A 27,686-nucleotide genomic window follows, 5' to 3' on the forward strand; every position below is an offset into this window, starting at 1 on the left:
TCGGCTCTGATGTATGGGTTCACCGTCCTGCTAACTGGAAAATCCCATTGCAGATATGATTTCTGTCATCTGTACAAGAGTTAGGAGAAGGTATGTTGTGGATGTGCTGTGGAGAAAGAGTGGGTGGTATGAGGTGAAAACACAGGTTGAGACCAAATCATCAATCTGGTCCACTCTGTAATTTAAATGTGAATCTATATACATGAAATATAATCATATGGTGTACCTCTAACTGCTAGAGGAACTGAGGTATTGGTTATAGAGCACAATGCCAAGGTGTTGTGCAATACTACCAGGAAGTGTAATAAATGACGTGGAAAGCTGAAATGGTCAGGGAAATCCAAGTAGCTGCAGTGTTACATACTTATGTTTAATTTTTCGATGAGACACTTGGAACGACATCTTTTGTTTTACAAATGCCAAGGAGAAGGATTTCCATAGAAAGGATTGCAGAATGATACAAGTCTTCCATTTCACAGGACTTTGCACCAAGTAGGAATATTAGTAGGCTACTCAGAGGGAAGTAGGGCAGGTAAATTAAATCTTCATTTCGTTTCTGTTGAGCCTCAGCAACTGAGCTTTAATGCTTTTTAATTACATTCCTTACCTGAGTGGTGAGAGGGGCTGTATTAAACCACAAATACCTTAACATCTGGGGCTCATTTGTTCCAAAATGAACACCATCTCCTTTAATTCCCTATTTGTCTCTCTCTGCTCTTACAATATTTGCCTTGTACTGATTCCCCTTGCTAATTGCAATCCATCCAGCGCTGTATGTGAAAAAGCCATTTCAGTTGCATGATTTAATGCTTTTAAGTCATCTTGGCTTTGCTGACTCATTGGTCAACCTTGAAATATCATAACACTGCAAACATTGCAATGCCATCAGAGGACTAGCAGGTTGCGCAGGGGACTCTGTTACTGATTAGTGTCATTTTTTTTCTGAGTTGAAAGAGCTATTGTGTTTAAGGCCATGAGATTTAGAATTAGGAGTAATTAAAAACCAAGGCTGCTGCCTTTATATTTTTTTAAATATGAAGGGCCCCAGGAGTCTCTGTAGTCATTAGAAAATCCTATTCTCGTGGTAAGCTTGTCCTTATAAGCATTTCTGTTGTTGGCTTTCCTGAATGTAAAGCAGGATCTTGTTCAGAGTAGATGCTGAGAGGGGGGAAAATATCATAAAGGCAGAGGAGAAGAAAAGTGTGTGTGTGTGTGTGTTTGGGGGGCAGATATTTAGTGATTGCATGGTTGCTTTGTAATGTGTCCTTAGCAACTGGCTTTCTACTCTAATGGGAGAAATAGATGGTGGGAAAGCATTCAAGAAAAGTGGGTCACATTTGATCCATGACCTAAAAGGGAAAGTGGGGGGAGGGAATAATCAGCTCAGATCATTAATGAGGTGAAAATTTATCCTTATAAGGCTCATTCATCAAACTGGACAAAACTGCTATTCCAGTGTCTTGGTTACGTGATAGAAAATGCAGCTCCTGCTCTCTCAAAACACTACAGTTGCTCCATAGGTTTTTATTTTAAAAAAAAAGAAAAGAAAAAAGTTGTTTGTTTTAAACACTCGCAAGCAACACAATGATTAGACATGACAGTTTGGCTGTGGGGCCTTCCTTTCAGTTCAGGAAAATATAGAACATAGCTGAGCTGTCCTTTCCTGGTAAAAATGAGGTCATTTGTAAAGCTTTGTGTACATTTCTGCAGCACTCGTAGAACAGAGCTAGCAAAACAGTTCTCCTGAAGTCTCAATCTTACGTTCACCAATTTTTAAGAAATACAGACCCATTGACCATGTAAGATGAGAAATCACAAGCTGTGATTTAGACTAAATGACTTCTCGAGCATGTATAGTTTTGATTTAACTGGCAGGGGCGCGTACGCTGCAGCCGTAAGTGTGCTGCCGGTGCTGACTCTGAGCTTCTTACAGCTCCATATGGCTGAGGGAAAGCTTCTTGTAATCTGTTTCCTTTTCCATTGAGCTGTGTATGTGTTCTGAAATAAGCAAAAGTACGCTGTCAGGCTTGATTTTTCTCTTTGTTACATATACAAATGTATTGTCTACATTATATTTGTTAATCCCTGTTGTTCATAAAAATGTCCTAGGCAATTAAAATGTATCAAATAATAATTTGGTTTATGTAAAAGCTAATACTAATTTTCATACCCAGTTATTTTTCTTCTGCAAATCAAATGTTATATAGCTGTTAATATTTCAAGGTAGTTTTAACTCGCATCTCAGCCTAATGCAACTCTGTCCAAGAGTTGGACAGAGTTGCATCATTGAATTGAATAAGAAAGGATAGCAAAGGATGTACTGGATAAGTGACTGGGAAATAGGGAGTGATACGAGATGTGAGCTGGCACATCAGAGTTGCATTCCCTTCTACCTTGAAGCTTCAGGCAATACGTTCCCATTCTATCCAGGGAGCTCTTGATGTTAACCCTCAGATTCTCTATCCCTTCCTAGTAAAGCATTAACTGTTTCAATCAACTGTGTTGGCATTCAGTCCAATCATGGAAAGATGGAAACACAGAGTAGTAAAGAAGCATTCAAGATCTTGGGCTCCTTAATGAAGATACTTGGTAGAAAGCAGTAGATTAAAAATTCCAGACTATCGGCTAAATGAACTCAGACCTGCTGTATCCCCTTCTCCCCTTTTTTTCTTAACCATCTATTAAAATACTCCGAGAGTGCGTTGTGTTCGCTAACATATGAAAATAGTAGAAAAACATCTGGGATTACTAATAAAATTAGGTCTGCTGCTTAAAAAGCAGCCAGCATTGTCTGGGGCCTCAGAGATGCTCCTGAAATGCAAATAGTAATAGTGGCTTTAGAAAGTACTTTACTTCTGCTGTATTGAATAATTTTCAAATACTGCTTTTAAAAGAAAAATTAGAAGTGTATCAAGAGAAAAAGTATATCATGAAAGCGGGTTGGTTTTTTTTTTTTTTGGTCTAATAACATAATGGTTCAACATTTATATAGTGCTTTCCTCTGAGTGTTTCAGAGTTCTTCATTGGGAGGGGAACATAATGTGCCTATTCAAAGATGAGGGAGATAAGAACAGCAAAGAGCCTTATGAAGGAGTGTGGTTGAGAAGCAGCTTTCTTTGTTGCATAGTCCTCTGCGCCTTACCATTAGAAACACTTCCCAGTTTTGTTCTTCTATCAGATTTTGTCTTCTCTGAAGGATGGTTACAGCAAGAAAACTGACATTCCTTAAAATAATCTGTAAGTAATACCCCTTTTTGAAATTGCTCGAGTAAAGCTCCACATTTGGTGTTCACAGCTGACCTGCTGCCCAGCTGGTCGCTGTCTATCGTGAGTGATTGTGTGGGCACGAGGTACAGATATCCTTCCCTGCACTAAACTGAAATGAGCACAGTTCTCCAGTGGTGGCAGTCAGAAAGAAAATTCAGGCTTCACGTTTTTTCTCCATATCTCTTCCTTACAGTGACAAGCCCAGCAGGTTCAGCCTTCACATCATTAAAATAAATGTTCATATTATTAAAATATTTGATGCTTGGATTCCCCTCTGTTTCCTCTATCAAGCAATTGAGACCTCTGAGCTTCAAGTCTATATTCTCCCATTGGCAGCATCTAGGTTCCTCCACCTGCCCTGGGGCAGGCTTCTTCCCTTTTCCATCTGCTGAGCAAAGGTGCCAATGACCGTACAGAGAGGGGTTATATGGGAAAACAGTTGGAAGAGGGCTAGAGATCTTAGGGAACCACATGGTGTTACTAATCCTCCAGCTTTCCAAAGACTTGTCATCACAAATAAGAGTTTTCCACTTTCAGGGGGAGGAGGGAAAGAGAAAAAAGAAGGAAAGAAATTAACCCTGTGGTGTGATGACAGAGATTTCTATAAATCACACTGCATTTCACACTGCTGCTGACAGCCAGCCAAACCTGAGCTGGCCAAGTTTCCGCAGGTTGAGCATGTTACAGGGAGCTTAAAAATACATCAACAAGTGTTAACTATATTTTCTGTTGCACGAGGCTATTGAAGTTAAGAGGCTTTGTACATCATGGGATAGTCAAAGGGATGTGGATGGTATCCCCTTTTTTTCCCATCGCCTTCTTTCCCATTTCTTCTGGGAAAATGCCAGCAAGTCCCCAAGACCTGGGTTCATTTTTGCTTGTGATTAAAACCTTCAAAGCAAATAATAACTCATTAGGACAAGCTTTTGTCCAAAATGTACAGTTAAGAAGTTATCTCATTCTTTTAAATTTCTACTGCTGCAAGTATTTACCGTGACCCTAAAGCCATGGTTTCTGACACTTTTCAAGATGTATTTTTCTGTCGATTTGGCAAACGAGTTCTGAATGGCAGTGCTCTGATGTTTTCCCAATGCTGTCTTTGTGCAGAGAGCCCTGGAAACTCACAACTAGAAGATGGAGGTCTATCTTTGAAGTCAGAAGTGTCCCCATAAATGACTGCCATATGACTTGGGAAGCGTGTGTGTTAGGGCGTGGTTTTGTTAGGATTTTTTATGGTATGTTTATTGGGAAAATTTAAACCAGTTTTTCTGAGGTTTTTTGTTTCTTTGAATGGTGACTTTAAAGGGGGAGTTGCTTCTTTCCTAATTGTGTGTAGTTGTTTATTTTCTTGTGAGCCTCAAAAGAACAGCATAACCAGTGGAGCAAAATAACTTCTTTGCAATAATAACGTAAAAAAAAAAAAAAAGAAACTAAATAAAATATGGTACTATAATGAGAGTTTACTTCAAAGTCTCAGATTTGTTGTTGACTACTTGTGTGCCAGTTCTACTTAGCCTTTTATATAACTGCTCTCTTCAGATGTAAAAGTATAACTGTTTGTAACCCAAAATACAAAGGAAAATGAATCCTTCTTTGAATAGTTTAGAACACACACTGCAGTGGAATTTAGACGTTTCAACAAGTGCAGAATGGAGACAATGTGGCCCATTTCGCCATGCATACAGGGCAATGCTTTCCATCTAGCACGTGTAGTATTTTTTTCATTAAAAATTGCTTAGTAGTCTGGCTTCACAGCCAGTTTTTCTTCAGTAATCTATGTGTTGCAGTTGCATGTGTTGATAGTGGTACATCTGGTGGGACCTGGTTCTGCCACCATTTGACACTAGCAGTAGTGGAAGACTTGCCCAGCTGGAGTTGAAGCCAGGCTCCAGTTTAACCCGTTGCTCTGTCTTCCATGAAGCTGGTAGGAGTGCTTGTGCTGTAACACAGAATCAACTACCAGTAATATTAGGTTTTGGGGATTTTCTCCCTCCCTCCAAAAGCACTAGGGTGAGTTAGAAGTATGTTGAAAGTCACTGGGGAAAATCACTTTCTAACTTGACATTTTAGTAGCAATCTAATGAGTACTTAGATTTTTCTAGTATGTTATATTGAGGAGTAGTCAGAAAAGATTTAGAGAAAGGACACTTTTAGATTTTTTTTAAGCCTCCTTGAAAAAAGCAACCTCTATTGATTTTGTTGTTGTCCAGCAATCTGACCAGAGCTGATGTCTGCTCTACAGAAAGACTGGGCACTTTTCCAACTCCCTTTTCTGCCCCCAGAAACCTGGCTGAACTGCGAAGTATTTCCCAGACAATGTTCATGTTTTCCTTTGCTAAACAGGCAGAATTTAGAAGTAGGAGGAAAATAGGTGTTCTGTGGAGAGGAAGGGGAAAAGAGCAAAAAAGCTCTGCCCTCAACCCCACACCCCTGCTATATTTTCCATTTAAATGGCAAAATCAGCTTGTCTCCTGCCCTGCATGCAGATGTGCAGTTAAGCTACAGTTTCATAAGATTATTCATCCCAGTAACATTTGAGATCTTTCCCACAATTCCCAAAGTTTTTCCTGCCCACATACTTTGCCCTCAAGCCTTGGGAGGGATAAAGATTTTCTTCTTTGTTTGCTTGTATGTTTAAGATTTCGCCCTCCTCTGCCACTAAACCAAGCCTGATCCTGATTTTCAGTTTCATTATTTTATCTGTAGCCTCTCCTGCTCAGCTAATACCAGAACCCTGTTTTCCAAGACACTGTACAGGAGGATTGACTGTACCTATAAGATTTACAAAGGCAGGCAAGGGACTAAAATTCCCAAGGCCAAATAGTGGGGTGAGAAGAGATGAGAACAACCTATAGCACCTCTTCGTTCTCCAGCCAGAGGCAATACCACCTAATGAACAGGCACTGAGTATCTCAGCACATTTTACCCACCTGCCCTGTAGTCCTCTGGGGTGGGATTGCCCCACTCCTGCCCTACTCCTTCTGGCTTCTGATAGATTGCCCAAATGAAACCTCAACTGGAATAGCCAAACTCCTTCACCTTCCCCTGGCCGCTGGTGAAAGTCCACCCTGCCCAAACTAAGTGCTTGTTTCACTGAAATAAAGCATGATGGTCTGCATTTTCCTCTGTGCTGCAGAAATCAGCTCTTTGACCTCCAGTTCACCAAAACCTTTCCATGTGTGGAAAGTAAAAAGTTGGCTACAGTCCTTCACAGCTGACTGGCAGCTTCTCCATGTTTTTGACAGTCTTGGCTAGTGCAGAAGCATGTCAAGACCACACCATGCTGTAGTCTGAAGTGCTCATGGTTGTCACCCCAGCAGTATCATGTTAAACCCATCGTATACCAGGATGTGGTGGACCGGCCACCCTAATCTGAGCACGTACGATACCCAAGAGCTCTCGTACCATGTGCTGTGTTTGTGTATACGCTATTAGTGTTTCCACTGAGGTCTGCATCTTTCTAAAGCTCACTGCAGCTGTATTTGCGCATTACAAAATAGCATGCTTTAAAGTGCCTTGTGAAGCAGATCCTTCCAGCCTTGCGTTGTAAGGAAACAAGAGTCCCACCATGCAAAAGTGTGTCTGCGCGTGTCAGCAAAGTGCTTTTTCAGCGTGATAGCTGAGTGCAAAAATTTCAAAAGGAATCGGGCAATTAAATTTTGAACCCACATCTCTTCTGTTTGCTAGGAATTCATCGTTTCACATGGATGCAACATTTCGTTGTGTGTCTCGTATCTTCTATATACAGTTTTCATTTTATTTTTTTTAATATTGTCTTTCCCTGTTGGGAATTTTTTTCTTTCTTTTTCTGGACAGGTTATACATATGCTAATAGCAATATGCCTATTATTTGAAGCATAGTTCTGCTTGTCACTGAAGCTTCATTAACACCGTTATCACTGCCTGACATTTATCTTATAATTTTCCAGAGTTGACTGTTACATCTCCATGGAAACCCAAATTGCAATTGAAACAAGTGAGATAATAAAGGCATCCATAGAGGACTGACAGTATGCAAGCCCACAGTGTTTGCAGGCTACATTTGTTTATAGTTCCTTAGATAAATCCATTGCAGTGGAGATTTTTATTACCTGTCTCCTATCTTTCTATGGCTGCTGCTTATTGCAAGGTTTAGAACAACACTTTTTTATTTTGCTTTTTAATTAGGGCAATAAATTTTATTGGACTCAGCAAGGGAGGCATTGAGGATGTAAATTCTAAAGTGTCTGGGATGAAATATGAAGTTTCTTATATATGATTTTGGCACTATATAGACTGATTCATTCTTAGGTTGGTTTGGGGGTTTTTTTTAAGCAGCCAGAACTTACGATCACGGACTCTTTTGATTTGCTGACTTTTTCAGTATGCAAGAAGGATCTTTTTTTTCTATACCTAAGGACTTGAGCTCTCTAAGTTTGTGACTCTAAATCAATTTAGATGGTGCCTCAAAGCATAGAGTCATGAAACTGGAGTGGGTCCAGAGTGAATTAATCTGAAATTAATTTGATTTTGAAAGGCTCCATCTGGCTGTGTTTGGAAAAGGCATTTAGACAGATATATAAACAAATGATCATCTGTATTCTATATGCCAGATGTGGTGTCAAAAAAATGAAGAAATGGTTTAAAAAAAAATCAGCTGAGGGGGATTTTGCTATAAAGATGCTCAACTTGTTAAAATTACAATTGCATCACACTTTGGACAATAATATTTTCTTATATTGAGATTTGTAAAAGGGGGGAGCATGGGTGAGTTGATAGGATATTTTGTTTTAAGTAAGAAAATTTAATGTCATAGCTTGCTTTAATTGTCTACGTGGGATCTCACATAAATAAGCACGGCTAACCGAAATTGGCTGTGCCCTTCATACGAGTCGTGCTGTGATCTTCCATTCCCTTTTTAAGAAAGTTATTTAGGTAAAACAGCCATGTCAGGCACAAGCCATTGGCCTCCCTCTCTTTGGACATAAGCTTTTTGGGCCCTATGAAAACAGCTCCCTGCGCTTTGTGGAGCTCAGCCAGGAGCGGGTCCAAACGTGTGTGTACACTCGTGGGTGCCAGTCTTGAAATACATTAGACTGTAAATTATTTCTTGCAATAATTCGTTGACTTAAGCACACAGAAATGGCCATGTTTCAAAACAAATGTTTGGAGGACACCTTCCCCATGCCCTCCATCCCCCCAGCCCCAACTCCAGGACACAGTTTGCTATAAACTAGAGAAGTCCTTGCAAACCTCATAAGAACTTGCAGATAACTGCCGGCCTGGACACAAAACTTGCTGAAATAGTCATGTCATTAATTATCAAGTAAAAAACATTTTTTTGAAGCCTTCATTACTGCCTTTGAAGTTTTTTTGGGGGCAAAGGAAGAAAGGAATTGAGTAACAACTTTGTAAATTTGGAGCAGTAAGTGTTTGGAACGTGGAGAGAGAGACTGAGATTGTTGACAAGAAAACAGATGGTCCTACGTGTCCTGAATTTTAAAAGCCTGGTACTATTCTAATTCAGTTGTTGAGATGTCACAAATATATAAGCATTTGGGTGTAATCAAATACTTTTTTTTTTAAGTAATACCGATAAATGTTTCCTGCCACACAGAAAGAAATATGCTTCATTGCAAATATGTGTAATCAGTAAAGCAAGGCATTAATAATCCACACCATTAATACTGAGCAGTCAGCTACTTCAGACTCAACTTCATGTGAAAAATTATATCAATCGGTGCTCCAAAACTATAATATAATTATGTAAGCGCATGAGCACTCTCAGGTTACTGTCCAGCTTCAGTAATGCAGAGAGAACCCCTTTGCAATTTGAGTCCCTTTTAGACATAGCACAGATATTTATGCAAAAGGACAGCCTCTGCCCCAAAGATTACAAGAGAAAAAGTTAGTGAGGAGCACAAGAAGAGTGGAACAGTAAGTTGCAGTTGTTGCTCACAAGCATCGTAGTTGTGGTGATCTGCCAGCGTTCTCTTCCTGCCATAATGGAGATTAGTTTAGAGACTTAGAGACAGAAAAATTATAAATTAGAAGCCTTTGTTAATGCTAAGCTCTCCAGGTCAAAACCAGATGTGCAGATGCCCATGTGGGAATTGGCCAACAGAAAACAGATATTAAAGATTCATGACTTAGGTATTTATCGGGCACGTCTTAACTCTTGTGGTACTTTTCTCCTGCTGCGTAGGGTTAGAAATGCACCTATCTTACCCTTGATGAAGACAGACCCAATCTTGTTTGAGGGTTTAATGTACAGGACAAATTCTGCCCAGAAAGCAAAAATGTCTTATCAGGTGGTTGCCTAAGCTGAGCTTTTTGTTGCAGAACATTATTGCTCAGTGGACCTCATCTAGCCTTCAATTAATTAGTTCCCAAAGCCTACAGGAAAGCCTGGAAGAACAAGGCTGGAGGTTAATACATAGCCTCTTAGTTTAGATCTCCAAACACTTATTTTAGTCATTCTTATCATGTATCCCTAGAAATCCACACTTGAACAAGAGGGGAAGCAAACTCAAGACAGTAAGGGGTGGGATGGAGTGGGTTTGGCTTTCTTCAGCCAGTAAAGGGCAGGTATCTGTGACTGGCTGTTGAGCTTCTGCTAGTTTCGGTTTAGTAAAATCTATAGGCCAGTGTAGGCAAATCCTTAAAGATACTGAAAATAGACCATTATAAGTTTTAGCAGCATAAACAAAAAGATGCTACCCAGGTCAGACCTGAACAGATGGTTTGTTTGATTGTTTGCTTCCAGTATTGGATGAATTAGCAATGATATTTAATTGGTTTCCAAAATAGAAGACTTTGAAAAAACCAAACCTCTTCCTCTCCCTGTTTGCCTTCACTTCTGCACTCATTCATCCTTTTGTTTACATGTATTTTAACTTGTATGAGTTACTCCACTCGTGTCTGTATAAAGCATATACACATCATTAAGCACTACTGCATGTTTTAAAAAATAGTTTGCTTGATAAAAATAGGTCCATACACCAGCGGTAAGAGTTGAGACAGTCTGAGACACATTAGACATCTTTTTTAAAAGATGTATTTGAATGTAGGGGTTTTTTGAAGGTGTGATGTAGCAGATGTAACAAAGCTTTTGCCAAGTTACTGTTGCTTGACTCTACAGTTCTAGGAAGCATTACCAAAAGCAGGACATTAAAAGAACATCTTTTGATAGTTTTAAACATGTATACAAGGGGTAACCAGGGTTTAGGTTGAAACACCAGCCTTAAACTGGTTTGTAACAGAGGTGGTGCAGCAACACAGAGGCTGAGCACCTGAAAAGCCACCAGCCTCTAGAGGTGAATGTTTAGCAATGAGCATGGGGGAGTTTGCAGCCAGGTAGGGACAGACCCTCTCTCATTTCCTTTCGTCAGCAGAACTGAGGGCTAATTTTAGGAAGTCCAGAAGCCTTAGCACAAAGGAGAATATGTGCTCCAATGTGCACTACGAGCTGTAAAGATAATTGCATTTTAACATACTCTTATCACGATTGCCTTTCGTATCCTTGATTTCTTCCTGTGATACTAATGAGGAATCTGTATCTGTTCCTCTAAAAACAATGTGTTTTATCTCAGGTGTGCTCAGCTCTCTTCTGATGTTTCTCTAGTATGTATTTTGTTCAGTACTTTTCCCAATTCATATTGCCCTTAGTATCATGTAGTATGACCTACCTGCTTGAAAGGCAACTTCCCTCTGCTACTCCTTCTCCCAGCCTAAATTTATTCACCATCAAAACATTTTTCAAGGTAGGAAATTATTTTTCCCCAGATTTTCAAATCTTTTTTCCTTTGTGACAGGATGCTATCCCTTTACCTTACCTAAAATTTGCATTTAAGATATTAAGACTACAGTTAATCACTGATTTCACCAGAAAAATAACTGTGAATTTTAAATTATCAGGACAGTAAAAAGGACCCCACTGTCTTAAGAAACATTATGCTTTTACAGATAATTTCTGCCAAAGTGGAGGCAACACAAGAGAAAAATATTCGCATTTACCATTCAGTGCTTACATAAGCACTTGAGTATTATTAGCTACTGAGAAGAATAAAACCTGAGCATTGGATGTCAGGTATTAAAAGCCATCAGAATTGTTCGTGTAGTTAATACGATTGCTCTCTGCTGGATGGATGAAGAATTGCTCATCTCTTTGTTAAAGGCTTTGTGGGTCTCTTAAGATGGAGTAAGGGAGAATGTTTTGAGAGCTCAGAGTTTCAGTATCCCTTTTGCAGTTGGCCTTCAAATGTAGCAGAATGTCAGCTTTGCAAGTCATAAGACTCATTTGTCAGCCCTGCCAATGAGTGCAGGGAAGCCTGGGGAAAATTATGTTGTAGGCATTACTGCATGCTTAGGACCAAACATCCTGCCGTATGCTGCTTTGTTCATTGGGCATGTCAGGTTCATTTAACAACTGCTGTTATGGATATGTGTTACTTAATAATAATTATTAGTATTATTAGCATTTAATAGTTCTGCCAAAAAACTGTACAAGACAGTACAGCAGGAGCAGTGAATGATTTTTGAAATATCATCTTGCCTTTGAGCTGCTTTTAAGCAACCACTGTGAAAATGCTGATGTGCCAGAAAGCTTCTGAAGATGACTTTTTTTCCCCAAAAAACACAGAGACCTGGTCATTTACAGCTTAAAAAGATGGAATGGATCCTTTTTTTGTTTGTCAGAGGTTTTGGCCCTTATTTTGCTGGCCAAAATCCAATTTAGGTAATTACATTCTGTGCCTATAAATTGCAACCCCCTGTAGTTTTCAATTGGGTATAGTATTGTTCTACCCTTCCTGGCTGAAATTGTTGTGCGATAATGCTCCATGTCATTAAACAGCTGCCGTCTGTCACCTTATGATGAAGTCATTCCTCTCTAAACAATGAGTTTATAAAGCCCTTTTGGGTCCTTCCAGATAAAATTTGCTCGTAAACCAGCAATTATGGTCTTTTGAGTACAGTAAGGTGATGCTTGTTTGTCTCTCTTGACAGCAGTTGGAGTCCTTCAGATGGGTGTTGTCCCTTTTGTCAGCTTGTGTGACATCCTGGCAGTGACTCCGCAGCTCGGATGTAAATATTTATTACTGTAAAACCCCGATGCCTGTAAATGCCTTTGCGCTGGGGTGGATTTAGTAGTCTTTACACTTGGAACCCATTCATTATCATGTTCTTGTTATGTTGGCTTTTAGAGGGAGTCCAGTGTTCTCTTACAGATATCTTACACTATAGAATGTGAAAAAGGCAAATCCCCAGCAAAACAGTAAAACCACTAAAATAGGTGAGGGTTGAGAAATGAATTAACCACAATGGAACGGTGAGAAGGGTTCTGGGCAGGGTTAAAAACAGATTTGAAAAACGGGTCTCACCTAAACCCATTTGGTTCCCGTTAACAGCTGTTTTTCAGCACCTGGTTTGACACCTAGTTCATTAATGGAAATGGATGTGGAGTAATGCCAGAGCTCTTAACAGTGCTGAATTTAAGAGAATCCCTTTGATCCAGACTTTGTTTCTGAAGTCTGTCTCTCTCTCCTTAGCGGTCAGTTCTCTCTTAGCAGTCTCATTGTAATTACAGATATGAATGAGAGAGACAGAGAAGGCGTCTACTAGGTTTTTACGGTGCTCCTGCTTAAGCAGCAGTGATATTAAAACAATCTCTAGCTCCTCAAAGAGTGGCCCTGTCAACTTGCTGAAATGATGGAATGGTAGTTAGGTTATTAGAAGGAAAATTGGCACAAATTGAGAGAGAGGATGCTCTGGCAGCAACCACAAGCAGCCAGCAACTCAGTGGCTTAATCTCTGCCCTCAGGCTGCACTCTACGATATAGATGACACCTTGTCAGTGAAGATGATGTACTGGGTCACCCCTGAGTCCGATGGGCTAAATTGGCCATGGAGGGAAGGATTGCTGTGGTGTAGAGACAGCAAGCCACATAATCTTGTGAGGGTTTTTTTTTAAAAACATATGTCATCATTTGGGTACTGACAGTAATTGTCAAGGGATCCTGTTCTCATTAGTGTCCCCTAGACACAACTATCTCTGTACGCTCATGCTTTCAAGAAATAGTCCTAAACTTTTGCAAGGATTGCTTTGCCTCCTCCTGGAAAGTTTCATGCACGGTTTCTGTTTTGCCTTGTTATTTCTTGGGTACAGCAGAAGGGGAAGATGAGGTAAGGAAGGACCCGCTTCCTCTGAGAGCCACTGTGTTGGAAAAGAGAAGTAACAAAAAACCCTGCAGCTGTTGGCAACTAAGAGGTCTCACTGCACAGCAGTAATGTTCATTGGGTGAAGATGAAGGTTGGGAGAGGATAAGGGAATTCATCTTTACCAGAGATTATTTGTGAGGGATCAAGAATATTTGGTTGGATTTTGTGTTGACCCAACAAGCCCTGCGACAATTGAACCATCAGACAGGTGTGCTGTATAGTTGTGTTCCTCAGTGGAACCTTCAAGTACACTGCAGGGACCAGATCCATAGAATCTATAAAACTGTGGGGTTTTTCCATTGTTATCTTTCTGTTGTTTTATTCGCTTGTTCAGTTTGTCTGCATTGGCTGTAGTCCTACGTCTAGTGCTGAAGCTGGGTGGGGATGCTACTGCAAGTGCCATTGCTGCAACAGTGCTCATGTGCTCCCCAAAACGCTGACAGTGAGAGTGGGATCCCTCCTCTGAGGTGCTCAAGAGCCTTAGTTTTCACTGAAGTCAAAGGAATGCAATTTAGAAAGGAGCCCAGTTTTGCTTGTAGAAATGAGTACCCTCTCTGCAGACTGAACTTGCCTATCAATCCCCCAAAATGTTGGCAGCTCAGTGAAACCCCTAACTTGTGGTAGAAAATTATTTTTTTCCTAAATCTGCAGGAGTTAATGGATTGGCAGAGCTGTCAGCACATGGCAGAATTTAGTCCGGAGAAGTTTTAATGACTTACCCAATTTAATTCAGGCAGCGAGTGACAAAACCTGTCCCCTGGAGCTTTGCATCACAGCGTACGGTAGCCTACGCCTGGAGTCAGAGCTTTTAACCATCTTTATCCAATAAAGCATTTAAGCAATATGATCAACGTAATTCAGCTTCAGTTCCACCAAAGTAAAGAAAGGACTTAAGCGTTTTGTGAAATTAGAAGAGATCTTGGCCTGTACCTAAACCTTTATCTCAAAGCAGGAGCTTGATGCTAATGGGGTCATTAACCTGAGAAAACAGGTAGAAGTGGTTGGTCTTGTGGTTTCCTAAAAATTGGCTTGTTAGCAATGGAAATTGTGGTGCTCTTGGTGGTAAAGGTGGTTTGGGAAAAGCAAAGGAAGAAACTTGTTATTCTTTATTAAATATGACCTTTACTGTAATTTGGGGCTACAGTAGCAATTGTGTATGGATTTCTTAAAGAAGGGATCCAACAGAGAATAGATTAAGGGCATAATTTAAAAATGAACTCAATTCATTTTTTAAGGTAAACAACATAGAGAATACATGAAGCAAAAAGTGAAGCCGATTTCTGAAAGAAAATAGTTCACAGAATCATCTAGGTTGGAAAAGACCTTGAAGATCACCTAGTCCAACCCTTAACCTAACATTGACAGTTCTCAACTACACCATATCCCTCAGCGCTATGTCAACCCATTGACTTGAGTCCAGGGCAAAGCTGGGGGCTGCACAGCTAAGTTTCTACATTTTCTTGGTTTTGCAGGTCCAAAATGATGTGTAAGCATTTTCCTTAGTTATTTTAAGTTATGGGTCAAGGATTTTACAACCTCTCTACTAGGGAGGTTGTTTAACAGATTGAGTTTTACATAAAGGAATAGAAATTGGAAAGAAATAATGGAGTGGTTTTCTAGAGGTATAAGTGTCACGTAGGTGCCTACTGCTTCATGGAAGTCTTTAAACTTGTTCCCATGCGTATCATGCAAGTCAGGGTTTTTATGTTTCTTGGAGAGTTTTGGGGGGTGGTTGGTTTGGTTTGGCTTAAGTGTTACGTATGTATGGAAAATGCAGTTTCTAATGCCTGGAGAAACTGTGATTTCTTCAGGTGTGCCTGTGAACTGTAGAACATCTTCAAAACAAAGATCATATGTAAGACAAGAGAGTGTATTTGTCCATGAAATGTGATATTAAAGGTTGGACCAAATCTTTCAGTCTCTTACTCAGGCAAGACTCCTACGAGAATCAATAGGAATTTTGTCTAATAAATGAGTGTGATAAATCTTGTTGTCTGCCGATTCACATTGAAGACACTTCACAAGTGATGATCAAACTTGTTGTTGGTTTAAAATGTGCCTTTAATATAACTTTTTCCTTCCTACTGTGAGCAGGAAAAGTGCTAAGTTAATATGGGCATATTAATGTGTTCAGGTGAATTATGCTTTCAAGGAGATGAAACACATGAAACTAAATAATTTGTCTTTGCACAGGTTATAGCTGTGAGACAGGGGAATTACACAACGTTTTTTTCTTGCCATTCTTAGATTTATTTTTTTTTTCACATGTAAAATATGATTTTCGTCTGGTTGTGCAGATTTTGAGCTGTCACAAGTCCTCCTGTGGGCATTCTCTCCTGAACAATCATCAAATGGAGAAATTGTAATTAAAGCCAAGTTTTTTGAAAGTGGCAGGTGGCTCTGAAATGCCTGAATTCTGCGATGATCAACTTTCGACATTGCTGAACACAGGCCATTTCCCCCCTTTCCCCGGTGTAAAGATGGGGGGAATGCTCCAAAAGTCACATATCATTAGTGTTCTTTCGTGAAGCTGAAGCATCCAAAAATTATATTCACTTATGGAATCTCTAGCCAAGTAATTAGTTGAAATTACTGTCCTTAATTATCAATAATTACATGAGGGGCTTTTTTGTATTTTTACTTTTGTTCAGTATTTAAAATTATTTGTTTTCCTTAGAAGAGTGCATCTCTTCCTAAACCATAATATGTCGTTTGTCTCACAGAGCAACTTATTCTTTGTTATGAAGTTCTTTTCCCCTGCAAAAGTGTGTGGTTGTTTTGAAATTAGATGTACATCTGGAGATCAGATAGGGTAACAATTTACAGAGTGTGAAAAATTCAAAAAATTTGATGTCCTCTTGCAGGGAGAAAAACTTTATGAAGCAGCATTTTAGTTTTTGCAACAAAGTAGGCAATTTTGCCCCTGCCTTCCCTTTTTGAATTGTGCTTTTTTTTTTATGCCAGGGTGCAATAAACGATGTGTTTTAAACTGGAGCTCTCCAGACTGCTTTTCCTTTTTTAAAGAGCGTAGGCAACTAATCGGCAGCAACCAGCCACATAGCTGGAGTGTTTTCCATTCTAGGCAATATCATACTAATTTGATGCACACATGGATGCTTCACACAATCTGCAAATTCATCGCTGGCATCTTGCATTAGTCATCTGACAGATTGCCAAGTGTTTCATATTCCTTTCATGTGACTTTATTACAAAACACACACACACGCACTGCCTTATTTCTGCCAGTAGCCAGTTTAGTGAGAATTCACTGCAGTTCTGTTTACAACAGCCATGGAGAGAAATCTGCACTTATTTGCAACTATCCTCTGCTTTAAAATGCAAAAGTCCTGGTTTGCGTTGTGCCGCTCTCTTCTTATATAATGACATTAAGCAGCAGCCTGCAGAGAAAACCAGACTCAATGAAAAATGTAATCGCATTGTTTTTTCTTCATAATACTTATGCTATTAATTAAATACTGGGGGGGTTTTTTGTGCTTTGTGCCAATTGACATCATCTTCTGCATCTAGTGCACATGAAAACTGCGTAGTCTCCTAACTTGCCTTCTCTTTTTAATCTCCTTTTCCACTTTCTAGTAACGGCACAGCTAACAAGATGAATGGAGCTTTGGATCATTCAGACCAACCAGACCCAGATGCCATTAAGATGTTTGTTGGACAGATTCCCCGTTCATGGTCGGAAAAAGAGTTAAAAGAACTTTTTGAGCCTTATGGAGCTGTCTACCAGATTAATGTTCTCCGAGACAGAAGTCAGAACCCTCCCCAAAGTAAAGGTACAGTAGTTGTGCTCTCTTTGCTTTCAATTTTTTTTTCCAATGATCTTGCTTGCCTTCAGGATTTCCAAAGAGGTTTGCGTCTGGGCTGACTGTTTTGAAGCATACTGTGTTGAGCTATGCAGCAGTCCTAAGAGGAGAGGACTCCTGAATACCTATCGATTACTGTCTTCCTCCTCTTCTTAAATTGCAGTTTAAATGTCTGTTATCTGGAAGCGTGCATTCCAACTGTGCAAAAAATAACAGAAGATTGCCGTCCTTGTTTAAATTATTATTGCCAAGAAACATGGAAACTTGAGCGGTCACTTTCCTGGGATTAGCTCATGAAAAATATAATTTTCTAACTTCCTTTTGTTTCCTCTCTTTGCACCCCAGGTGGGAATAATTTTAAGGATACAAAAGGGGAGAAATGATAGTAGTGGGCTTTTGCTACGTCATTGCTCCAGAGGCAATAAAAATTACAAAATAGAGTTTCCATGACCTTTTTCCAAAATCTGATTTCTTTTCTGCAGTTATGTTAAAGGATTGGGTTTTGGCACTGATATTTTTCTAAAAGAAAGGGTTGGTTTTCCTTCCTGCATTTTTTCTCTACACATGTAAAATATTTGTCCTTAATTATATTGCTTTCTTTCACTGTATGTTTATGCATATTTAGGCACATGAGAATTCTGTGTATTATAGCTATGCAAGTATAACATATGCTTACATGTAGACTGAAAATTAGTATTTTGTTCCACAGAATGCATTTTTCTCCTTAAATAGCATATACTTTCATTTACACTTCAGGTTTGGTACATGAAAGTGTTGCTAGCATTACAAATAGTTAGTGCAGCTCAGAGGCATGACTAGATATGCATGTGTGCCTGGCTCTAAGGTTACTAGATAGTTATTCATTCTTACTGCACTCCTGCCACTGCTTCTAAAAACCTTTAAAGCACACATGCTATGGAGAATATCATAAAATGATTTTGTGGGCTAGCAGCTAACTAACAGTGCAAAACAGCACTCGCTTGAGATTTCCAGTTCAGTGAGAGGTGACTGCTATTGTGTGAGGCACACAGCCCAAGTTTGGGTGCTCCTGTGCGTCTGTACAAAGCACTGCCAAGGCTCAGCATTTCCTCCTTGCCCTGGTATGGGGCAGAGGATCCTCTCAGTGGCCCCTTCTTTGGTGCCCTGATTTAAGCAGTCTTGTGCTTTGAGTGATACTAGTTCATTTTGGGCTGCTTGCATGTATCACTTCCACTTAAAAGACTTGGTGCACTGGTGTCACACCAATGTCAGGGAGGGGGTTCATCTCACCACGTCTTGCTGTTAGTCCCTGTACTAGATTGCTCTTTCCCTTCAGAAGCAGAAGGTATTTTTGGTTGGAGTATTTCAGTGCAGTTCTGCTTCCAGCTCCCTCCATTCCCCAGGATGGATGTATTGTGGCACATAGCCCCCTGCTATGATAACACAGAGTCCTCACCAAGTGTCTTTTTCTTGTAATGCTGGATAGAAGACAGCATTAAGAGGTCAAGCAACTGGATTTTCTGCAGTCCAGGCTGCTATGGATGAGCAAACTCCTACTTAGTTTAGATCACTAAAATGCTGAACTTTGAGACTCGTCCATTTAGAAAGAGCTGATTCCCAGGCCTCAGAAATGCCTTCCCACTAAGCAGTAAATGAAGTGAGAATGATATTGTGGTTAGACAGAAGAAAGCCATTGATTCCCATTTCTGTAGTGTTTTCCATTATACTGTACCTGTCCGTCAGGCAGCTGGAAGGCATAAGGATTAAGCACAGGTCATGCAAATCATTGTAGACTAATTATGAAGGCTTGTAGTCCCCATATTCAATATTGTTTTCGAAAGGTGGTTGATTTGGGGTTTTTTTTTGCTTGGTCTCTTTTCAGCCATGCAGACACGATGCTTTTATATCACTTCAGGCATTATATGTTTTAATGAGTAAATGAAATTAATCCTCAAGAAAGACAGAATAACCTTCAGACTTATATTTCCCTGACACAGCAGCAAGCTCCTCTGATGGTCAGCTTTTCCCTTGGAAGCTTTGGAGGAGTGTATCTCCATCCTGGCTCTGTCCTTCCTCCTGGCTGAGTCTGCCAGCAAGGTTTGCTAGATATAGAAACCTCTTGAGTTTCTTGTGGATATCTCTTGACTAGGAATGATCTTTATTTTCTTAATCCAGTAGCACAAAGGATTCTGTGTGAGAGATTGTTAAGAATGTTAGAAGCAAACAAACAAAAAAATTGCCCTGAAAAATGTCTGATAGTCTTGTTGTCATCATGATGCATAAGAAATAATTCACCTGTGCTATCTAATTGGCATTTAATAATGAAGCTGAGTTTTGACTTTTTGTTCAGAGGTGTGGTCGAATTCCATGCTTTCCTTCTTTTTCCTTTTCCTTTTCCCACACAAAACAACCATTTTTATTTTATTTGAGCTGGGTGGATTGGGGTAATGCCAGGAATTTTCCTGCCTGCTGCCTTTCTGCATCACCTCCAGTTTTGCAGAACAGTGCATCAAGGGGACCTTGTGGTTGGGTGACGCTAGAAAAGTCCATTTTTCATTTCATTGTATGGTCATGGCTGTGTGTCATGTGGAACATTTGCAGGCTGGTATCACCCAGAAATTTCCTCTGAATATTCTGCAAGCCATGAATTGCAATGACAAAAATGCAAGTTAGTGTTACTACACCATGTGGGGGTTGGCAGTTTGGTTTTGTTCTTTGAAGAAAGGTGTTTTGATTTTCGAAAGATTTCTCTCTTACCAGACAAGGGCTGTGTATTTCTGCTAGCTTGGCCAAAGGGGCTTCTCCAATTTGAACAGAATTCTTCTCTGATGAACTGTTTATGAAGCTGCAGTCTGAGTCTCTCCCGATTCTGTCAAAAATAACCATAGGCTGCTTCTCTCTCTCCTGCTGTTATTAAGACTGTCTTTCATACCCTCCAACGACAGACGGCCTAGTTCATGTCTTTCCTCCTTTTTTTGTATTGCTTGCCAGCTCTGCAAAGCTGAAGCTGAAGGAAGAGGAGGAAGACAAGTAGAAAGCCAAGTTTTAGTCACTTTTGGAAATTAGAGGAAAACCATCTTACTTCCACAGATATATTACTGTTAGTGCAAATGTTGAAGCTTGGCTTTATTAATTGGGAGCCACAGGAATGGCTGCATTTCGATGGGTGATGATTCAAGTATCCTCTGTCGGTAGGAAAGTCCTCGTGCTTTCCAGAGTTTGCAGTTCTCCTGTTCTTTTTGGATGTGTGAAAGAGCTCAGCAAAGTAATTTGACTTTGTGTTTATCCCCTGTTGTTTTGTAAGGCTTTTTCCTCTTTCTGCAACAAGAGAAATCCGGGGGATTAGGTAAACTAAATAAAAAAAAAAAAAAGAAAAAGGCAGGAAATCCTGTAACACTGAAATAAATGGCACTTTCAGCTTCTGGGGGCTGAGGGGATTCAAAATCCAGGCAGATCAGCCCTCTCTGTTCCCAATCCAGCTTGCTCCCTTTATATAATTTTTCTGGGTGGATGGATGACTTTTTTCAGAGTAGTTGTTAAACAGACCTTCTGTAATACCTCAAATACAAGCGAGCTCTATGCAAAGGCAGTATACGCTGCCACCGAGATCTCTCTTCTTCCCCACTGTTCTCCTAAGCCAAAAAGATTTCCTTGGCTGCTTTTGCTTCGGAGACCGAGTGCTGAAGCAAGCAGATGGCACAGTGCTACTTTTGCCTTTTGAAATGCGGAAGAGCCTTGGGCCAGATCCACAATGTCTTTTTGGTACCTTGCCCCTGTTTCAATACCTGTTAATTCTTGTAGGGATCAAGGTCCCCTAAATCAGCTTCGCGAGCCTGAGCCTGCTTGTGCTACCATAGGAATCGTGTTGCAGAAAGCGGGGGAGAGGCACCCGTGTAACAACTAACTCCGTGTTTCCTTATAGCCTTTTACAGACCCTTTATCAGATTAGAGGGAGGCTGCTGAGTGAACAAGGATGTGCTGTAGTTAAAGGCCAATGTTTATTATTATCCTATTTAACGTGGTAATTTAAGTCTACCGGGAAGCAAGCAGAGGAATCTGATAATGAGGCATTCATCTGCTGCATACAGGAGAGACTGCATGGGCAAGGCATATAGGAGGCAGAAGTTATGTGGCTTGTTTGGGTACCATTTTGGCTACAGTTTAGCCCTTCAGAAATACTCTGTGCAGGTGAGTGGAACAGTCCCTCCACTCAAGCAGTTCCCTGCTCACAGAGCCCCGTTTTCTGGGCAGCAGGAGGAGAAAAGGAAACGCAGGTAGTCCTGCATGGGAGCAGAGCTGGGGCACTCCGCTTGTCACACCAACCCATCCCGACTGTCCTAATCAGCAGGAAAGACCAACTGTTCCTGACCTGCCCTTGCATCACTGCTCAACCGATTGCACACTCTGCTTCTTGAAGCGATTTCAATGCACTGAGTTTTGCAAAACTAGTTTAAATGCTCTTTAAAAGCACCATTCAGCCAGCGCTCCAGGAGTCAGGGTTTCTTTACATATTTTGACTTATTTTGTGTTTTGAATGCTTTCACAGGTCCACATGAACATTGTTTAGCTTTTGAGATCCGATGAGTTGTATCATGAGCGCATATGTTGTCGAAACTGCAGGACTTGGGACCACAGACATTATGCATGTGTGTTTCAGACTAAATTTTAGTGATCGTGGCTGAGAGATATTCTGTTACAGTCACAGACTTGAAGTCTTTCATGTACTGAATGAAAAAGTGTCTTACATATTTTTTTTATCAGTTGCTTTGTGCACTATATGAAGTTTCACACGACAAAGACTGGCAAAAGCCAGATACTGCTGTTGGATACAAGTACAACAGGAAGGGAGAGTGAATATTAAAGTTGAGTTTTTAACTTTCAGTATCTGACTTTAGGATGTCTAAATTTAAACCTTAAAGAACCTTAATTCTATCATCTTATATGGTTTATAAGTAGCATTATAAGATATATTATAGATGTGAGGCTGATTTTTATAAAAGATAATTCTTATTTGACAAATCTGATGGAGTTTTTAAAGAGGTTTCTCTGAAAGTGGACGAGCGTGAAACTGTGTATATAATCAAGCTGGATTTCCCAGGGGCATTTCACAGCGTCACACAGGAGACTAATACATACAGTTGCTGGTGAAGCAGAGAAGGGCCCATTTTCAAATGGAGAAAGGAGCTGGTTAGATGATCGAGGGCAGATTAGAATGGGGAAAGGTTACGGGCCAGGGGAAGAGAGGGGATGATGATTGGAGAGCAACAGGGACTGTTATTGGAGATCAATACTTTTTCACTCTCTATGTAAATGGCTTTGACAGAATGAACCACCAACTTGTTATCCAACTTTTTGGATCGTGCAGAAGGGACTGGATGGGGGTGAAGCCACCTGATAACCTGGAGAAAACAATCCAATACAAAGAAATTCAGAAAATGAACCATGAGCAAGAAGAGTAAATTTGAGTTTTGAGTGAACACGTATGTTGAATGAATATATTTTTCAAAGATTTGGCAGCAGGAGAGGATTTGAAGAGTGCACGTATCATAAAAGGACTAACATGATGTTTTGTATCCGTGTGGTCAAAAAGGCACAGAAAATGCGAAACTGTATAAATGGAAGCATTGAATGTAGCTTTCAAGGAAATACTGTATGAGTTAAAGAAGGGGTTTTTTGATCATGTTTAAACTACAGTTACCAATATTTAGTACCATTCTATAGAAAAGGGCAGAGGTCCAGAGAAGAGCAGCATGATTTTGTATGAAGTCAGGAAGGGTTAAGCCATGGTAAAAGGTCTAAGAAGGTTAACTTGTAAAGGGCTTCAAGCACTGACTTACAAGAAAGCTAAAAGGGGAAAAGCTGAGGAAGAATACAGGTCTGTACCTTGGTTTGGAAAGGAAAAGTTATAAGGGGATACAATTGAAGTTTCTGCAGTATGTTGAAGTGCATACTGAAGGCAGGAATAGATAAGCTCTTTCAATTAATATTAAACCCAGGGACTGCACAGCATAGATTTAAGACTGAGAAACAGCAGGCCAACAGAAAAAAAATCCAACTTCTTAAGTCAAACTTTCTTCCTCCACTTGAAGAGCAGAGAATGGTCTTCCAGAAGTAGCAGTAAGAGAAGTTCCAAGAGAAACTTTTCTCTTGCTTTCTTCCATTTAGTATTTTGAAATGGTGCATCTGGAGCAGTATGTGACATGACTGCTCCCAACGTCCCAGTACAGTTTCACCCCGTAAGCAGGACGAGGTGCCAAGGCTGGGGTGGACACAGCTGACAGTGGCTTATATATGTCCAGCATGAAGAGGGTCTGAGATTTCTGATGACCCCTGATATTTTTTGCATTGCTTTGAAGAGTGGGAGCAGATGAGGATAATGTCCCATTGCATACTTGACTGCAAACCTGTTGCCCACATAAATCAGTCTCACTGTATATTCCCATCATTGACCATGGCAAGAAAGGCAGCCCCTTTAATACAGAAAAGTATCACAGCAAACCCAACCCAGTCAGGTGGTGCCATAGTGGAAAATATTTGGGAAGATACTGTAACAGGAGTGGGGGATTGTGAGTGCAAAACAGGAAGATTAGAGGATGTTGGGGGGATTGGGTAGGGAGTGGTTTTTGATTGTAGTATTTAAAGAGGGAGATAGCACGTAAAATATTCCTTAGCCTTGTTTCTGGAGTTCCTATATACAGCATGTAAATGACTGGAGCTGTAGCAAAATTAAGCATTTTTTAGACATCTTTTTACTCCATGCTTTTACGGTATTTATCACAGTGGAGACTTGGTCCAGAAGTGAGAACTCTAGGTGTTGCTGTAAGAAATTAATAAAAATAACACATCTCTAAGGGATTAAAGTAGATCACTTTGGGGCTCATTGGTTGCAGTTTTGTAGCAGCTTAACTATGATTTCCAACTGTATATGAATTTTCAAAATTAGGCTAAGACTATATAAGCACATTACTAATTACATCTATGATGAAAAAGTGCATAAACTTTAACTACATGAATTGATTTAGTTAGATTGATAGAAAACCCATATGCAGGCCAGCCATTAAAAGAGTAGAACTTCATATTCCAGTTGTGGTTTTCTTAATCAATCTCTAATGTTGATGTCTGATAAACACTTGGGGAAAAGGCAAGTTAGGTAAAGGGGTGTTTGAGCTTCAATTCAGGCATGAAATAAATTCAAGCGCTTTCCAGTTACATTCAACATATCCAGGAATATGGGTGAAAATACCAGTTCAGTTTTCCTGACAGTTCAGGAAAAGCAAGAAAACAGAAAAGGAAGGGATATGTCTGTCTGTCTTTTTTTTCTAATTCTGTTTAAAAATAATCAAAGGCTAATGATTGAGAATTAGGGGACTTAAACATAGTGGGTTTTGTCAAGACAATGCTGGAAAATATTATTTTGCACCGTAGTTAAAAAAGGCAGGCAATTCTTTGCTCTAATGTTGACTTCTTCAGCACACCATCCAGCATTTACCTATAGAATATTTTATAACAACTTTATAAAAAATTCCCAAATGTTCATAAAATATAAGTAGGTAATCTGTTTTTAGTAATGCCATCATTACATCAGAAAAAACACATAGGCAGGTGGTTCAAACAGCCTGAACTTTCAATAAAATTCAAAAAAGCAGCTAATCAAATTGCATTGTTGAATCTGAGTAATATGCTAAACCTCGGTCTCTCAAATATATAATCTCAAAGGCAAAAATTATAATGCATGGAAAAATCTAAGTCAAGTCATGCACGCACTTGCACACAGGAATTAATCAATGGATATGATACTCAGACACAAAATCACATGCATGTTTAAGTATTCTCAAGATTGGTGCCTACATTTAAAATATATACCTCTGTAATAGTGCCAGATACTGTCAGTTTGAGATTTATGGTATCCAATTTCTTCAGCTGCATAATAAAGCTCACATCAATGAGTTTCGATCTTTTTATGACGTTGTTGTGGCACTGAAATTCTTTCCTCTTCCAATTTTCTATTAAATGAATAAACATACAATATTTATCTGCTTGCCACATAAAAAATGATGTGTGTTTTTGTTAAAGAACAATGGCTTCAAAAAAAATCCCACAACCCATCTCTTATTATATAGTGTTTCTAATTCTATTCGTTCTAATGTTTGAATCATTTGCTCATAACATAGGAGGTTTTGCAAAAGAACCAGTCTGAAATCTTCACACCCTTTGGCATGGAGCTCAAAGGAAGAAAACGTTTGTCAACTGAGCAATGTCAAAAATGAAGTGTAATTGGGGAGTTGCCTTATGAGCATGTATGTATTTCAGCTGCACTGCAGCTTCCAAGTCTCTCTACCGCAAGAACAGTGTTTTATTGATTTCGTCTTCTGCTCCTGTCACCCCACTAAAATCGTGCACAAGTGCATGTGCACAAATAAGCACAAGTAAATAAAAGCCTAAAATTAAAACCCCCAGTGCAAGAAGTTTTTGCTCATTAAAAGATGGAAGAAGAGACTGCAAGGCAGTAAGAATTTCTCTGTCACTGCTGAAATGATGCGGGAGACACGTAAATATTACAATGATGAGTGACAATAAAAGCTAATGACAGTGTAAAACATTTTAGCATAAATACGTCGTCAATTTTGCTAGTTCTTAACATGAAATTTAAACCCAGGAAAGCCTTGAAAGGATGTCTGTTATTCTTTATCCTTTTGAAATACGTTACAAAATGGATATATGTGTAGCATTTGCCATGTAAATTAATTACTAGTTCAGTACTTCCATCTTCCCCACACCAGACCTTGTCACCCTGTATTTTCTGCTGGAGCAGGGTAGCAAGAGGACAGCGTTGGCCATGCTTTGGGTCTGGTAGGACCCGCAACCTACTCAGTGTCAGACTTCTGTGATACAGATGCCAGGAAAGGATGTGCTATGCCAGTTGCAGTATTACTTCTTTTTAGACGTCAGTTCCATAGTGCACTGTAACCATCAGCATATTTCAAAAGAATAGCAAATAACTCCTTAAGGATAAAGTCTGGTAGTGGCTTCTAAGCCTGGTTTGAGCTTAACTCAAGCCAGTGAGCTATGGATGGAAGACTGCACATGCCATATAAATCTCCTGGTCCATCTATCTCAGGGAAGAAGGCATTTTCAGGAATCTGTGTCTTCCTAATTGCTTATAAAAACACTCTGAGACAAGCCGGTGAATAAATTAAATTTGAATGTTTCCAGTGGATTTTTTCAGGTTTTCACTGAACCTAATTACTGTCTAATCTATGCCCAAGAGTATACAGTTTTAAGTGGGACATTAGACTTTCACTCTGCAGATTAAACCCTGTGGTACGTAAATTCATTATTTTTCATGGAGGAAAAAAATTCAGTGTCTACTACCTTGTGGTTTTAATTTAAAATAACTACTACATCTGAGTCGTGCGTTCTTTTAGAAGAATAAGACAAACTGTAAAGAGGTGGAAGATGTTTTCTAATAAACCATGTCTCTTATTTGCCTAACTGAATTCAGAAAATTTATGTTTCAAACAACAATTAAACTGTCCTAGTAGCTCAGGATATCACACTTTCAACTGCAATTTTAGGGAGCTTGTACCGCAATAGGGAGTAGATTAATATAATGTACTGCATGAAACTTTTTAGCTGCAAGGATGAGTGTGGCACCATAAGGAGCAGCTCTGCTGCTTCAGCCGTAGATCTCCAAATGTTTTGCAAAGGGAGACTAATATCATCACTCAATTTTTACCAGCTGGAAAAAGTGAGATACAGAGGCCTGGGGGGACTTTTTCCAAAATTTTCAAGTCACTTTGAGGAGGCAGAGAGTAACGTTCTGCCTGTGCCAATATTGTCACCTAAATCAAATGTGCTTTCTTCATTCTCAGTGCTTGAATCCCTGAGCTGGTTGACACAAAGATTTTGTTACATTTACACTGCCCAGGCAAGATCTGTATTAGTTTATTCATGTATTATTTGGATCTGATGAGGAGTGCAGTTAGAAAACGAGTGTGGAGCAGACCCATAGGCACTGGTTCCCACTCTTCCTATGCCCCCCCTAATTAAAACAATGAAAATTAAATGACAGGCTTCCTTTATTATTTGCAGATCATGGGATATAAAAATCATTGTAGATTTAAAATGGACTATATTAACCCGAGTAATTCCGCCGGGGCTTCAGTTTCTATAGTGAAAAGTGTTGTGTTGTCTCTGGCTCAATTAGATTTTTCTCAGTGTCAATTTTAATTCACTTCACTGAAGCATGGGGGAACTCTCTGTGGAAGGGAAAATGTTACTTCTGAATGAGAGCCTCCTGTAGCCCACATTTTATTTAAGAGTTTTAAAATGCTTCGTGGTCCCACGTTCTCCCTTGAACGTCTGCTATTGTGTGCTGTAAGAGCTGAATGAAATCACTTGATGTTTCTTAATGTGACAGGC

At 39.7% G+C, this 27,686-nt stretch overlaps 1 protein-coding gene across 10 annotated transcripts in view; it reads left to right on the forward strand.

The window, feature by feature from the left end:
* Window positions 1-27,686, forward strand: part of CELF2 (CUGBP Elav-like family member 2) — a 385,790-nt gene that overhangs the window by 233,153 nt on the left and 124,951 nt on the right. For 9 of the 10 annotated variants that reach the window (XM_074869739.1, XM_074869737.1, XM_074869735.1 and 6 more), the window contains one exon: window positions 17,059-17,255. In XM_074869739.1, the coding sequence (XP_074725840.1) occupies window positions 17,059-17,255 (197 nt within the window). Of the gene's footprint in view, window positions 1-16,734; window positions 16,893-17,058; window positions 17,256-27,686 lie in introns of those variants that run through there. The other variant, XM_074869744.1, reaches the window with a different exon arrangement.

Source organism: Strix uralensis, chromosome 5 (genome assembly GCF_047716275.1).
Source record: "Strix uralensis isolate ZFMK-TIS-50842 chromosome 5, bStrUra1, whole genome shotgun sequence".
Classification (NCBI taxonomy): domain Eukaryota; kingdom Metazoa; phylum Chordata; class Aves; order Strigiformes; family Strigidae; genus Strix; species Strix uralensis.